Below are 12,341 nucleotides of genomic sequence, written 5' to 3'. Positions count from 1 at the left end.
AAACAAAACAAAAGACATTAGGCTCATTTAATTGTTACGTCACTCGGTAAGCAGAGGAAGCCGTGGATAAAACATGGAGGACTAGCCAACTATTGTTTCTCTCTGTATTGGTTGAAAAGCGCCCCATATTGACAACCAAATGATGTGTTGCCAGACTCATATTTCAGAATTGAGTTGCCAGGCTAAAATAGGCCACATTTTGTCTTGTTCAATACAAAAATTGACACCCACACGATCTAGATATTGTTGGTCTGTCTGTGGTCCTGTCTGTGGTCCTGAAGGGCACCTACAGAGTGTTCTAATGTCACTTTTCCCAGTTTCAAGTTTGAGAGCAACCTCCAGTATGGTGACTTGCCAAAGACAGATTTCAGAAAGCATACGTGTAATTAATATCCTGCCCTCTGACCTCTGACCTCATCGTGGACACGAGGTAAAAGATGCAATCTCTTTCTGTGACATAGCAAAACAGATCCCACTCATGCTCACGAAAAGGGAGGACGTTTGTGGCTGATCGGCTCTCCCGGCCCGTTTTGGGCTAAAGCAAAAACTGCCGTGACCTCAGAGGATTTGGAGAACGTCAGCCAACACGGACCTGTCAGCACGCGCACACACCTGTCTTTCATTAGTCGGCCGCCGTGATCCCCGGACCCTTTCTGTGACAGACTGGTGACCTCCCTGGGATTTCACTGAGACATACTATACTCATATATTTATCCTTTATGACCTCCAGCGCGATTAAGCATTCATTCAAATAAGAAAGTACATAGAGGTCTATGTTGATGAGTATGCAGATCAGTGTAATCATGCTGCATTGTCAGTAATGTTATACGCAACATGGTATACATGGCATACTGTACATGAATATCCACTGATATTTTTATTCTCAGATAGTCTTATCAAACAAAATAAAAAATAAAGTCTTCTTCATACATACAGTATGTTTTATTTAAAAAAAAAAAATCATCTGGTACAAAAAATATTTCTTTGGGATGTGTCTGAGGAGCACACAACAAGATGACAACACAGACAAAAAAAAAAAAAAAAACGGTTTATGCAGTCAACTGAAAATATAAAGGCCAGCTGAAAGATAAAGATAAAGATAAGAGAAGCATTTTTCCACAAGTTTAATTTTTCCCTGTAGAAATAAAAAACTGTTGTGTACATGAGGCTCAAGATGGAGATTGGCAAGGCCGTTTTCGATGATTAAAAAGCACATTTAGATCATCATGCAGCCTTTGTGCACACATGTGCTCTGTTTGTTATCCAGATGCTTCTAAGATCAGAAGCTATATCATTATATTACACTACTTTCTCTAAATCTGGTTGGGGCCAACGCAACGCCTTGGCTACACCATGGCCTTACCATTATTCCACTTGCAGATTATTAGCACAGTCAATCAGTTGCTTGTGTTACAGTTGGTCTGTATTTCAAAATATACTTCAAGTGCACCACAATATTCTTGAAACTCATGAGAAAATGCTCCTAAAAAGTTTACAGAAAGATTTTTTAATGGTTTGTGCTTGCTACAGGTCAATGGGTTTGACACTGGAGTATGTTCAAATTAAAGGCTGAATGCTTCTCAAAACTTTTACACCAAGCTTGGGGGGTGGGGGGTCAAACAATTAAAATAAAAGGCGAGATTTAGTCCATAGACGAGGCTCTCAGACAGGTCAGCTCTGTGTTCTTTCACAACCAAACCACGTCCCCTTCCCCTGAGACGTCCCCAAGTTCCTGCGAGGCCATTCCACGGCTGTTTGCCATCCGATACACCTTCGGCTTGAACGCTCCCCAAAACAAGCACTGCTCTTTCCGGGCATCTTTATCCCTGCGGCGGCGGCGGCAGTGTGTGTGTGTGTGCACACTCCTCCTGGGCGGAATGCCGTGAGGTCGTGACTCTGGATTTTTTTTTTTGGTGGGGGGGGACAGCCGGTCGCTAAAATGATAGTTTTGATGGACAGTTTTCTCCTTGATCCCTCACAGCTGTCCGGGAGGAGGAGGGAGACTCTGGAGAACGGGCCCACGTTTTCTTGTTGATTATCACAAATCCGGTGTTGGGAGAGGGGGACAGTTGGTCGGGGTGTGTGTTTAGGCAGGAGACTTGTCTGAATCGCTTTCCGTGAGGGAGAGAGCATTTCGTGTCTGAAAACGGGCTGAAAACATGCTTTACACTCAAATTTATCACAGCATTTTGATTTAAACAACAGCGAGAGCAGGCGTGTTTGAGAATTTTTTTCAATGTTTAAAGCTGAAATCCATAACCTGTGTTAGTCATCTGCATGGAAGAGTGTTGTGAGATGTTTAATGGACAAACTTGGTCCATTAATGGCAATAGATAGCAATAAAATAAAGCGATTTGGGTTTTAAATTTAAATAGATTAACTAAAATGATCATGCAACTTGACTCAGATTGCACTTTCAGCTGCCTTTCTTGCACAATGCACATAAAAAAAAGAAGCATTAACAAGAGGTATGTTATTGTGAGTAAAAGAAAGCCCCTTTTCCTAGTGAACCCGTGCCCCGTAATTATTTTCGTTCAGTCCCTCACCACAGACCACTGTCGGCATCATCAGATAGAGAGCATCTTCCATATAAGTAGCAAGACAGCAGAACAATGTGAATAACCTTTTCCACTTTTAATGTCAACTACTCCCCTTAAAAAAAATTATAGATTTCCGCTTTTACAGCGTCATGTTCACAAATGACTACATAAAAGAGAACGGAGCCTCAACACACGTGGAAAGACAACTCCCAGCTATGAAAAGCTCAATAGTTGTACCTGGCAGCCCTTTGAGTTTTTTTTTTAATTTTTACACACGCTTCATAAATACCCGGAATGCTTTGAATGCAATAAATGACCACGATCTCCATGTCCAACGTCCATAAACCTATCCGAACCTGTACTTGGGCCAGTACTTGACTTGCGTGCGCCTAGGTGCCGTCCCTGCCCGGACGTTAGCCGTCACCGGGGGAGATTTGTTGGCCGCCGGGGGCAGCGGGCTCTTCCTCCTCTCTTTGCTCCTGTCCGTGATGGTGAAACCCCGCTCGCCGCCGTCGTGCAGGCTGACCCTGGGCAAAAAGTGGGTGGAGACGTGCTGGGATTTGACCCGCGGGCTGGAACCCATTTTGGCTTTCCCCCTCTTGTTGAGGGCCACAAACCAGTCGCGACCAGTCCTGTGGTTCCTGTGGATTACCGAGGCGTAAGTGTTGTAGCTGTTCTCCTGGAAGCGTTCCCTGAACTTGCAGTCGTCTGAGAACCATTCCTGCAAAAGAAAGAACGGGTGAGGCGTTAGCAAGGCTGCCTTCGTATCACGGCTTTAGAATTCAGCCTGCAAAGTCGGTCAGTGGGGCTATGAAATTTGATTAACGAACCTTTAATATCGCTAGATTTGTAATCTGTTCTATGTTTCATTTAAGAATGCATCACACTTGATATGTCTAAGTGCAAACAAGGCTCAGCTGAGGAACCTAACCCAATTTGTCTTGATACTTTCTGGTAAGGTACACTCCCACCATCAAGCAACAGTGTGACCCCTAGTGGACGAATAAGGAATATCAGTTATTGAAAAATTGCATTCCGCGCCTTCTATGTTCTTTTTTCATCCCGATGGCCAGATTGGACCTTCTGGTGGGCCGCATTGGGCCCGCAGGCCATACGTTTGACACCCCTGGTCTAGATTAATAATTTCTGCATATTACAGTGTAAAAGTAGTGCAGTCTAAGCCTGTTTGTTCCCATTGGCAGTGAGATGTGAGGCATCTGCAGAGAGGATCCCTTAGTTCCTTTAGGAAATGCTAATCTTGGCATCATCTGTGACTTTTCTTGTCACAGAGATGCCTCGACTGACAGCAGCGCAGACTCCTTTGTACTGGTCAGAAACTCACCATTGCTTCTGCACTAAACTCATCCAAGAAGAACTTGAAATGAAACAACACAGGCAGGTCTCCGATCATCTTGATTGTCGACTTTAACAGCAGTAAACTGATCAGTAGGGTTGCTGCATTTCAGTTATGAGTTATTTTCGAAGGCATCTTCAAAGTGGAATCATTTCAAAAAAGTGTATTCAATAAACGTGATGTGCACGGATCAGCCACAACATTAAAACCACTGACAGGAGAAGTAAATAACATTGACCATCTTGTGACAACAAATGTCATATGTCATATCTACTGTTAAGATGTTTCCAACGTGGCAGTTTCTTTTTGTGAATAATGGGCAGGGGAGACAGGCGGACATTGCTCTGCATGACCTACAACATCAGCCATAACATTAAAACCACTGACACACCACCGTGGTGGAGGCTCATCACAGGTGGGGATGAGTCTGCGTACCGGGACGAAGTGGAGCGGCTGACAGAGTGGTGCACCGAGAACAACCTCATCCTGAACACCACCAAGACGAAGGAGATCGTCCTAGATATTAGGAGGAGGAAAGTGGCCACTCAGCCACTGTTCATTGGAGGGGAGTGTGTGGAGAGGGTCCCCACCTTCCGGTTATTGGGCGTGGACATCGAGGACGACCTGACCTGGAGCACCAACAGACTGAGGAATGGCTTCTATGCGAGAGCCATAATCGCACTGAACAACTCAAACAATAAAGAAATAAAGTGAATAATTCCCATAGTAATGTGCAATACATGTGTGCAATAACTGCATATGTGCAACTTATAGTAACTTCATATGTGTAATGTGCAATAAGTTCTCTCAAACAAGTGCAATAACTTCATGTTGCAATAACAGTTGTTATGTCATGCCAGTGTCCATAGTCTTATAGTTTTGTACATATTCTTTTTTATTCTAGTTTCCCTTACATTCCTTACCTTATTTTTTTTTTTTTATTATTATTATTTTTTACTGCACCTAAAAGGGGACCTCAGGCCACCTTAATTTTGTTGTACCACAATGACAAATAAAGACATTCTGTTCTATTCTATTCTATTCTGACAGGAGAAGTAAATAACATTTACCATCTTGTGACAATTTAATGTTCTGCTGGGAAACTTTTGGACCTGGCATTCGTTCGTGTGGATGTTACTTAGACATGTACCACCCACCTAGACCAGACCAGACACCCCGTAGCAATGACACTCCTTGATGGCAGCAGCCATCCCCAGTTGGATGCAGCCTGACACAGGCACACACACAAAAACACTTTAGGAACAACTTTGAAGAACAGGACAAGGTGTTGACCTGGCCTCCAAATTCACTAGATCCCAAACTGATCAAGTACCCGTGGGCCTCGAAGCCCCCCCCCCCCCCACTAACAATATCTGTTACCAGACACCACAGGACACCCTCAGAAGACGCATGTCCATTCTCTGATGAGCCACAACTGAATGCATTTTCGCATCATTGCTTTATAATTGACCACTAGTTTGTCTACCAGACATTAACCAGAATACTACCTTTCCCAGTGAAGATACCCAGACATAAATAACTCTATTCTAGTAAAATGATTTGGGTCATAGGTTGGACCAAACCTACCAAACCAAAGTAAAATGTCCCCAAAATCCCAAACCCTTGACCAAACTGTATGGGACAAACACGGGCATTGTGCATTACATTTCAGAAACAGAGATGAAGAAATTCCCTGCAATGTTCCCGTTTTGTGACTAAAAATATCTCGGGTGGGAAACTTTGACATGTACCCAGGGATGCCTGCTTTCATGCCGCAAGACGACTTTCTTGTATAACCTCCTGCCATTCTGAAATAAAACAAACTGTTCTGCTTTGCTGAAGAGTGCAGCATAGCAGAAAATGATGCCATTACAGCGTTTGGTAAACATGCCAGTCACAGGAGAGCGCACTGCGGCCGAAACCGGAGCGGGACGGACATTTAAGTTATTCAAAGTGACTGTTCCCCTCTAGCTGTTGTTTTTTTGTTTTGTTTTTTATTGATGATTAGAAAATTGTACAGAACTCCAGAGCCGCTGCTATGGGTGGATTGAAACGATTTAACGGAAGGTTACGTTTGAGCAACATACCGGCTCCGGTACCAGTCAGGGAATCAGGCGTTTGGAAACAAATCCAGTGGAGCATGTACGAATGCGCGCACACACAAGCAAGGCATACCAGGACGAAGCTTTGGCCCCCGCCGTGCTTCATAGGATTTAATAGCTGCAACCAGATTCCGCAGAACTTATTGTCAAAATCATAATGCTTGTACAGCTGTTTGACCCGGCTCTTGCCCGGCTGGATTGGTCACACTCTTTTAAAGGGACTTTTCCCATGATCCTCAGGCTCAATACTTCTCTTACAAATCATATTTCTTCACAACCCTGTCTGTTTTAGTTTACTGCTACAGCGGATAAATATTTTATTGATTAAAAATTGCCAAATTACTGAGATCTGTTATAGAGTTAAGACCACTCTGTAACCCTATTGTATTGTCTCCCTGTCAACCGTGCAACTGTTTATAAAGCTAAAAATAAAATGTATCACACATTTTTAGCATGGGCAGGAATCCATGGGCAGTAGATGAGGCATAACATTATGACCACCTTCCTAATATTGTGTAGATCTCCCTTGTCCTCCAAAACAGTTGTGACTCATCAGAGAATGGACATGATCCTTCTGAGGGCGTCCTGTGGTGTCTGGCAACAGACTGTTGTTAGTGGGGGGCGTTTGGGTTCTATGGGTTGAGGGGAGGGGTCTCTATTGTGGATCATCCCGCAGGTACTTGATCAGTTTGGGAGCTAGTGAATTTGGAGGCCAGGTCAGTCGAAGTTGAGCCTGCATCCTGCCCGGGATGGGGGCTGCTGCCATCAAGGAGTGTCACCCCCACCGTGAGGCCTGAGCCCGTCTGAAGCCGCCGAGGTTTACCCCAAACTATCAAGGCGGTCAAAAAGCACAGTGCAGCTGTAACCACAGATTGGAGTTTTCGTTATGCAAATATTTCTCTGAGGCAGAAGTGCTACGGAGGCTTCAAAAGTAAGCTCCGATTGCAAGAGAGCACAAGCCTGTCAGAGTGCGAGGGAGGTCTAATGTATATTTAAACTGAACCGCACATAAGAGAAATATAAACGTGCTGAAACGTCACCACATCTTTATATTAACGGTGCGGCCCGGACATGAAACTGTGAACGGCTTTGCATCTAAAGGGCATCTTCAGCCTGATTCCCTGACCGACGCGCAGACACAACACGACCAGAGACAAACAACCGGCGATCGACCTTTGAGTTGGCAGAGAAAGTTTGGACGTGGAAAGCTGGACGTTCGTTTTTGACATTTCGAGAGAGAGGAGAGAACCGACTGCAAACATGCAAACAAATGATGCAGTCTTTTGTCAGAGGGAACACCCAGCAGTGTGACGCCACACCTCTGCAGCTTGGCTCACTTTGACCTCGAGCATGTTTGTACTTTTCCCTCTGTGCTCCCATAAGGTGGAAGGGCTAGTGACTACATATCAGCTGGTGGACAGCCCACAGTCACGTCAATACATTTCTCACAAGCTGTGGCGAATGCCTCTTCACTCCCTGCTGGCATGACTTCACGAAACAATAATAACGGAGCCGGGGGGGGGACATAAATCGCCAGCGCGCGGCGCAACTCGCCGAGACTCTCCAGCCGTCTGATTGTTGCTTGCACAGCTGATTGTTTACTCAACATATTGATTTTCTCTTTGTGGATTACTCCTCTGTATATTATCAGACGTCCCAGACAGGACTTAATCTGCTCTTCCCATTAGCACATGCTAATAGGGAGCCGACTCTATCTATTCGGCTGCCAAGGCTCCCACAGATGACTCGCCTGCGCGGCTGACTGCCGGCTGGGCGGCTGGCCGGCCTGCCCGCTTAAGGCGGCGAAGCCAAGCTGCTGTGGGTAGATTTGGGCTTACTGTATGTTTGGGGGTGGGGCGGGGGGTTTGAAAGTCTTCGAAACTGTGGCTAAAGCTTGCATCAGTGTGCCATGACACGCCGATGGAAGATTTGAGGAGTTTTTTCATGCAGTACAGATGCAAAACCGCACAAACCATTAAATAAAACAAACTTAGCTGCAACGGGCGAGGTGACACCCATTTCCTGGTGGCATAAAATGCAGACAGAGGCTTCATATCAGCAGAAAAGAAGCAAAATAAATTCTAATGCCAAGATTGAAAGCTTGCAGGAAGTGCCAGAACACAGTGGTTGGTCAAAATGAAATGATGTATTTTTTTAAGAAGGGAAGCGATATGTTCAAACGGAAGCATTTTTAACTGTGGTATGCGTGTTTTTTATGATAAATTTGTTGCTTTGGTTCAGTCTTAGAGCTCTCATTAACACTTTTTTCCAGCAGTTGCAGTCAGCGTTAGGGTTAGGGTACACATACGTCTTAGGAGTGCATGGAGACTGAACCAAAGAGCAATGAACTAATGAAACTAAAGCAGTACGATAATCTTGAGTTGTCTTGAGTGTGGAATGAGACAACAGTCTCCTAACTTATTAGTCATAACTTTAGAAAGCGGGAACATGTGTGTGTCAGATTGATTCTGGTGTATTTGTATAAATTTACAACAATCACACATAATTAAACATATTAGGAACAGTTTGACTGGACAACAACTTTCCAGTCAACACGTTTTTAATCATTTATTAGTTTTGTTTTTTTAACTCTGTAGGGTACTTACAGTGGCGTGGAGTCGTCCTCTTTTATTCATGGCCAGGAATCTGTTACTGTAGACCCCTTTGATACCAATGACCCCCTGAGAAACTGCAAAAAGCTCCAGGACACCTAGGAGGACAAACAACATGTTCTGATGATTGATGGCTGACACGGTACGTTCTAACTTTATACTTCAGCAGCCCGGATTACAGGCTTGACATTAGTGTCAGGTCTGTTGCTGCACCTTTGACAGTAATCTCACCTTTGGTCCAGTACATGGACAACAGGCCGTTTACACTGATCAGCCATAACATTAAAACCACTGACAGGAGAAGAGTTCTTGTGACAAGCCATCGTTGTGCTGGGAAACTTTTGCACCTGGCATTCATTGGTGTGGATGTTACTTAGACATGTAGCACCCACCTAGACCAGACCAGACACCCCCACCCCATAGCAATGACTCTCCATGATGGCAGCCCCCATCCCCAGGAGGATGCAGCCTCAACTCAAAAAACATGAAAAGCAGCACAAGGTGTTGACCTGGCCTCCAATTTCACTAGATCCCAAACTGATCAAGTATCTGTGGGATGATCCACAGAGGCCCCTCCCCTCAATCCATAGGACCCAAAGCCAGACACCACAGGACACCCTCAGAAGGCCCATGTCCATTCTCTGATGAGTCACAACTGTTTTGGAGGCACAAGGGAGACCTACACAATATTAGGAAGCTGGTCATAATGTTATGCCTGATGGCCGTATATGTTTATTGTCCATTCCTGCATACTGTATCTCCACAATGAATGCTTTTTTTTTTGTGGGCTTTTCAGGAAGCTATTCCATTGTTTAAGTTGAACACGGCAGTTCGCTTTTAATCATAAATGAAAGCACGTGCAGCGGCCGTAACGAGAGGGCTGAGGGGCAGATGAGGGAGGATCACAGGAGTTCACAGAGAAACACCTCCAGATTGGACTGCAGACCGGCTGGTTCAAATGAAACACAATAAGTGAATGACCTCACTCGGGGACCGCTGCCAGCGTTCCTGGCCTGTTTAGCAGCCAACGCGTAATTGCACCGGACAGAATTTTACAAATCCTTCGACAAATTAGTTTCGTGATTAGCGAAGTTAAGTGTTAGTTTAACGGCAGGCGCCGTTAGAAGCTAGAAAAGTAAAAGCCCCGCTTAAAGAGATGTGACATGTGTTAGCATCCCGTGAATATGACGCATCCAGAGAAACTATTTTGTAGAATAACTATTACCAAGATGGATGAGAATGTAGCACGTTCAGGTTGGAGACAATGCTAACCCTAAGTCATTAGTGCAGAATAGCATGTTCTGGGTTCATGGGACCCAAATGAAATGCAGGTTATGGTCCTCGTAATCATGTATAAAGTTGTTTTGCCTGCAGGATAACAACACACTGATCTAAGGAAGACGCTCTGGCAAATGTGTGGTATTGGATAAAGAATTAAATCTAATAAAAGCATGACTGAAGTACGAAGAAAAAGCAAAACATCCAGATTTCAGCGGCCCTCACTTCCTGGCTGCTCCACCGTCGACACTTAAATAAAACAAAAAGACACCATAAAATACTTCACTACGTTGTATCCACACTTTGTAACTGCATACTTAAAATGCAACTCAAAAACTAAAGTTTTCCAGCTCAGTTCTGCCTTCAGTTCCAGTAAATTGCTTTTTTTTTTATCTATAGAGACAGTAAAGGAATCTTCATATTACAAATCTAAGACATCCAGTCTGCTGCCCTGTCATGCAGGATCCACAACCACATGGCTGTCGCGCCGAAAACCCCGTGTAACCCGACAACTCTTCTGAGGGGAAGCCTGAAATGGAGGCACAAGTGCACTTACACGGTGAGCTTTGGCCGCTTTAGTCGGCGGATGAGTGAATGAGAGGTCTTGCGCCGCAGTGTGACTGATGGCTTGAGCATTCCGGCCTGAATGTCTACATTTAATGCACCCATGAAGGCACGCGCTGACACTTTCAAAGGACTGGATGTCATATTCGGTTGAAATATCAGGAAGGGGAAATGTCATTTTTCAGCCTCTTTCTTATTCACGTGTCATATCTGAAAAGGAGATTTATTTTGCATTCCACACAGAAACACACACAGGACTACACAAACACCAAACATTTGCATCCCTGTCTACATCTCAACCCATTCCTACCTAAACCTAATGTTTTTTTTATTTTCAGTGTTTATGCACAAGAACTAAAATAAGTTTTATTTCAATTTGGATCACTGATACTTGACATCTGCCTCAAAAAGTCCACAACTTTTTAACTCCAAAATTCAATTTTTCTTTAATCAAGCACAACTTAAATATCATCTTATGCTCTTCTTCATTTTCTGGTCTATTTGAAGTCAAGTCACTGAATTTGCAGGTTATATGAAAACAAACATTTACAAGGTTCCTTAACCAAACAGCGGGGTATTTCTTGCCGTGTATTGAGTAGCATTGTTGTGATTTCAGTCATGCTGATTTGCAATCCAACACATCCTGTTGTCTCACTGCTGCACCTGTTACTTCCACAAATAGTCTACCTGCCAACAAGAGACACAAACAAGGCTCGCGGAGCAGATGCCTGCTCAGATATTTCACAGGGTCAGGCAGCCTAAGTTTAGGAACGCGGTGCTCGCTCCCTTCCTGCGAAAATCATCATTGTCATAACCTGCGAGGGATGCCGATCAAAAACGGATGCTGCAGAGAGAATAGGGATCAATCAGATCGAATGCATGGGGTCTAGATCCGAGTGCGCATTCTCAGCGGGACGCGTTGAATTCATCTGCGCATCAGACGTTTATTATTTAGTAGCTAGGCTGCACAGCGCACAGTGAAACTGTAGTGAATTACTTACTCAACTGGTTGGGCTCATGGCTGCCGTTGACTCTGCCGTCGGGATGAATCTGGAGATGGAAGCCGATGCCAACCCTACAGTAGAGTCTGCAAGTCCTGCGTCCCGAACTGATTCCCTTCTCCAGGAGTTGGCTCTCCACAGAGACGTGCTCTGTCCCGGCGGCGGCGCAAATCAAGTAAGCGAAGGTCAGAAGGTAAAGAGGGACATTCATTCTTCCAGAAAGGAAACACTTGCTAGACCACTTCTAGCATTTTTGTGTCGCTCCTGAGGTCTGGGCACCAGAAACCCTGCGCACACACGCGTGCAGCGCTCCTGGGCATTACCCCGGCTGCAGTAGCTGGAGTAGTTCTGCTGGCACGGGGATATTTATAACGCCAATGATCTCACTACTCGATGCATGCCTGAGCTCTAAAGGACGCTCTTTCGTCCAGATTTCGCATTCCTGCTCAGCACCGACCCACAGCAGCAAGGCGCTAAGGAAACGCGACGGGCACCGCACCTTTCCCACGGAATCGTCCGCGCCAGGACGCACTAAGCGCGGCATTTTACGCACGGGGAAACAACATTTTAGCAGATCGTGGGCGCGATTGATTCAGACTCGAAAAGGAAAAGAAAAACGTGTGACGCCGCTTCTTTCCATGCATGCACTATAAGAAGACAGACAAAGATCCTCAGGTGGTGCAGCAGAGTTTGAACACTATGGCTCAGACGGCCGTATTTATAGGCTTTAGCCACCTTATCATCCGATACGTCCACACGCTTGCAGGACACGCGTCTGTCAAGCTGACTGTATCACACTGTATATTCCGAGCAGTGTGCACTGGCATAGGAGACACTGTGGGTTAATTATCTGTGGATTTCTGAACAAAATGAAATGGTGGAAATAACAT

The 12,341-nt window shown here is 44.9% G+C and overlaps 1 protein-coding gene across 1 annotated transcript; it reads right to left on the bottom strand.

Annotated features, from left to right (window-relative positions):
- Nucleotides 1-2,566: 2,566 nt before the first annotated feature.
- Nucleotides 2,567-12,092, bottom strand: fgf5 (fibroblast growth factor 5). The gene is made up of 3 exons (XM_084552138.1): nucleotides 11,452-12,092; nucleotides 8,603-8,706; nucleotides 2,567-3,261 (listed from the first exon to the last, which is right to left on the bottom strand). Exons 1-3 carry the CDS (start codon nucleotides 11,660-11,662, stop codon nucleotides 2,887-2,889), a joined length of 690 nt encoding a protein of 229 aa, XP_084408264.1. The 5' UTR covers nucleotides 11,663-12,092; the 3' UTR covers nucleotides 2,567-2,886.
- Nucleotides 12,093-12,341: the final 249 nt, after the last annotated feature.

Source organism: Chelon labrosus (genome assembly GCF_963514085.1).
Source record: "Chelon labrosus genome assembly, chromosome: 9".
NCBI lineage: Eukaryota > Metazoa > Chordata > Actinopteri > Mugiliformes > Mugilidae > Chelon > Chelon labrosus.
This window is presented reverse-complemented; position numbering and strand designations above follow the sequence as displayed.

Coding starts and splice junctions, on each gene's coding strand:
- fgf5 (XM_084552138.1), bottom strand. CDS start 11,662: ATGAATGTCCCTCTTTACCTTCTGACCTTCGCTTACTTGATTTGCGCC. Junction 8,707..11,451: donor CCATGAGCCCAACCAGTTGA/GTAAGTAATTCA, acceptor TTGTCCTCCTAG/GTGTCCTGGAGCTTTTTGCA. Junction 3,262..8,602: donor GAGGACGACTCCACGCCACT/GTAAGTACCCTA, acceptor TTTCTTTTGCAG/GAATGGTTCTCAGACGACTG.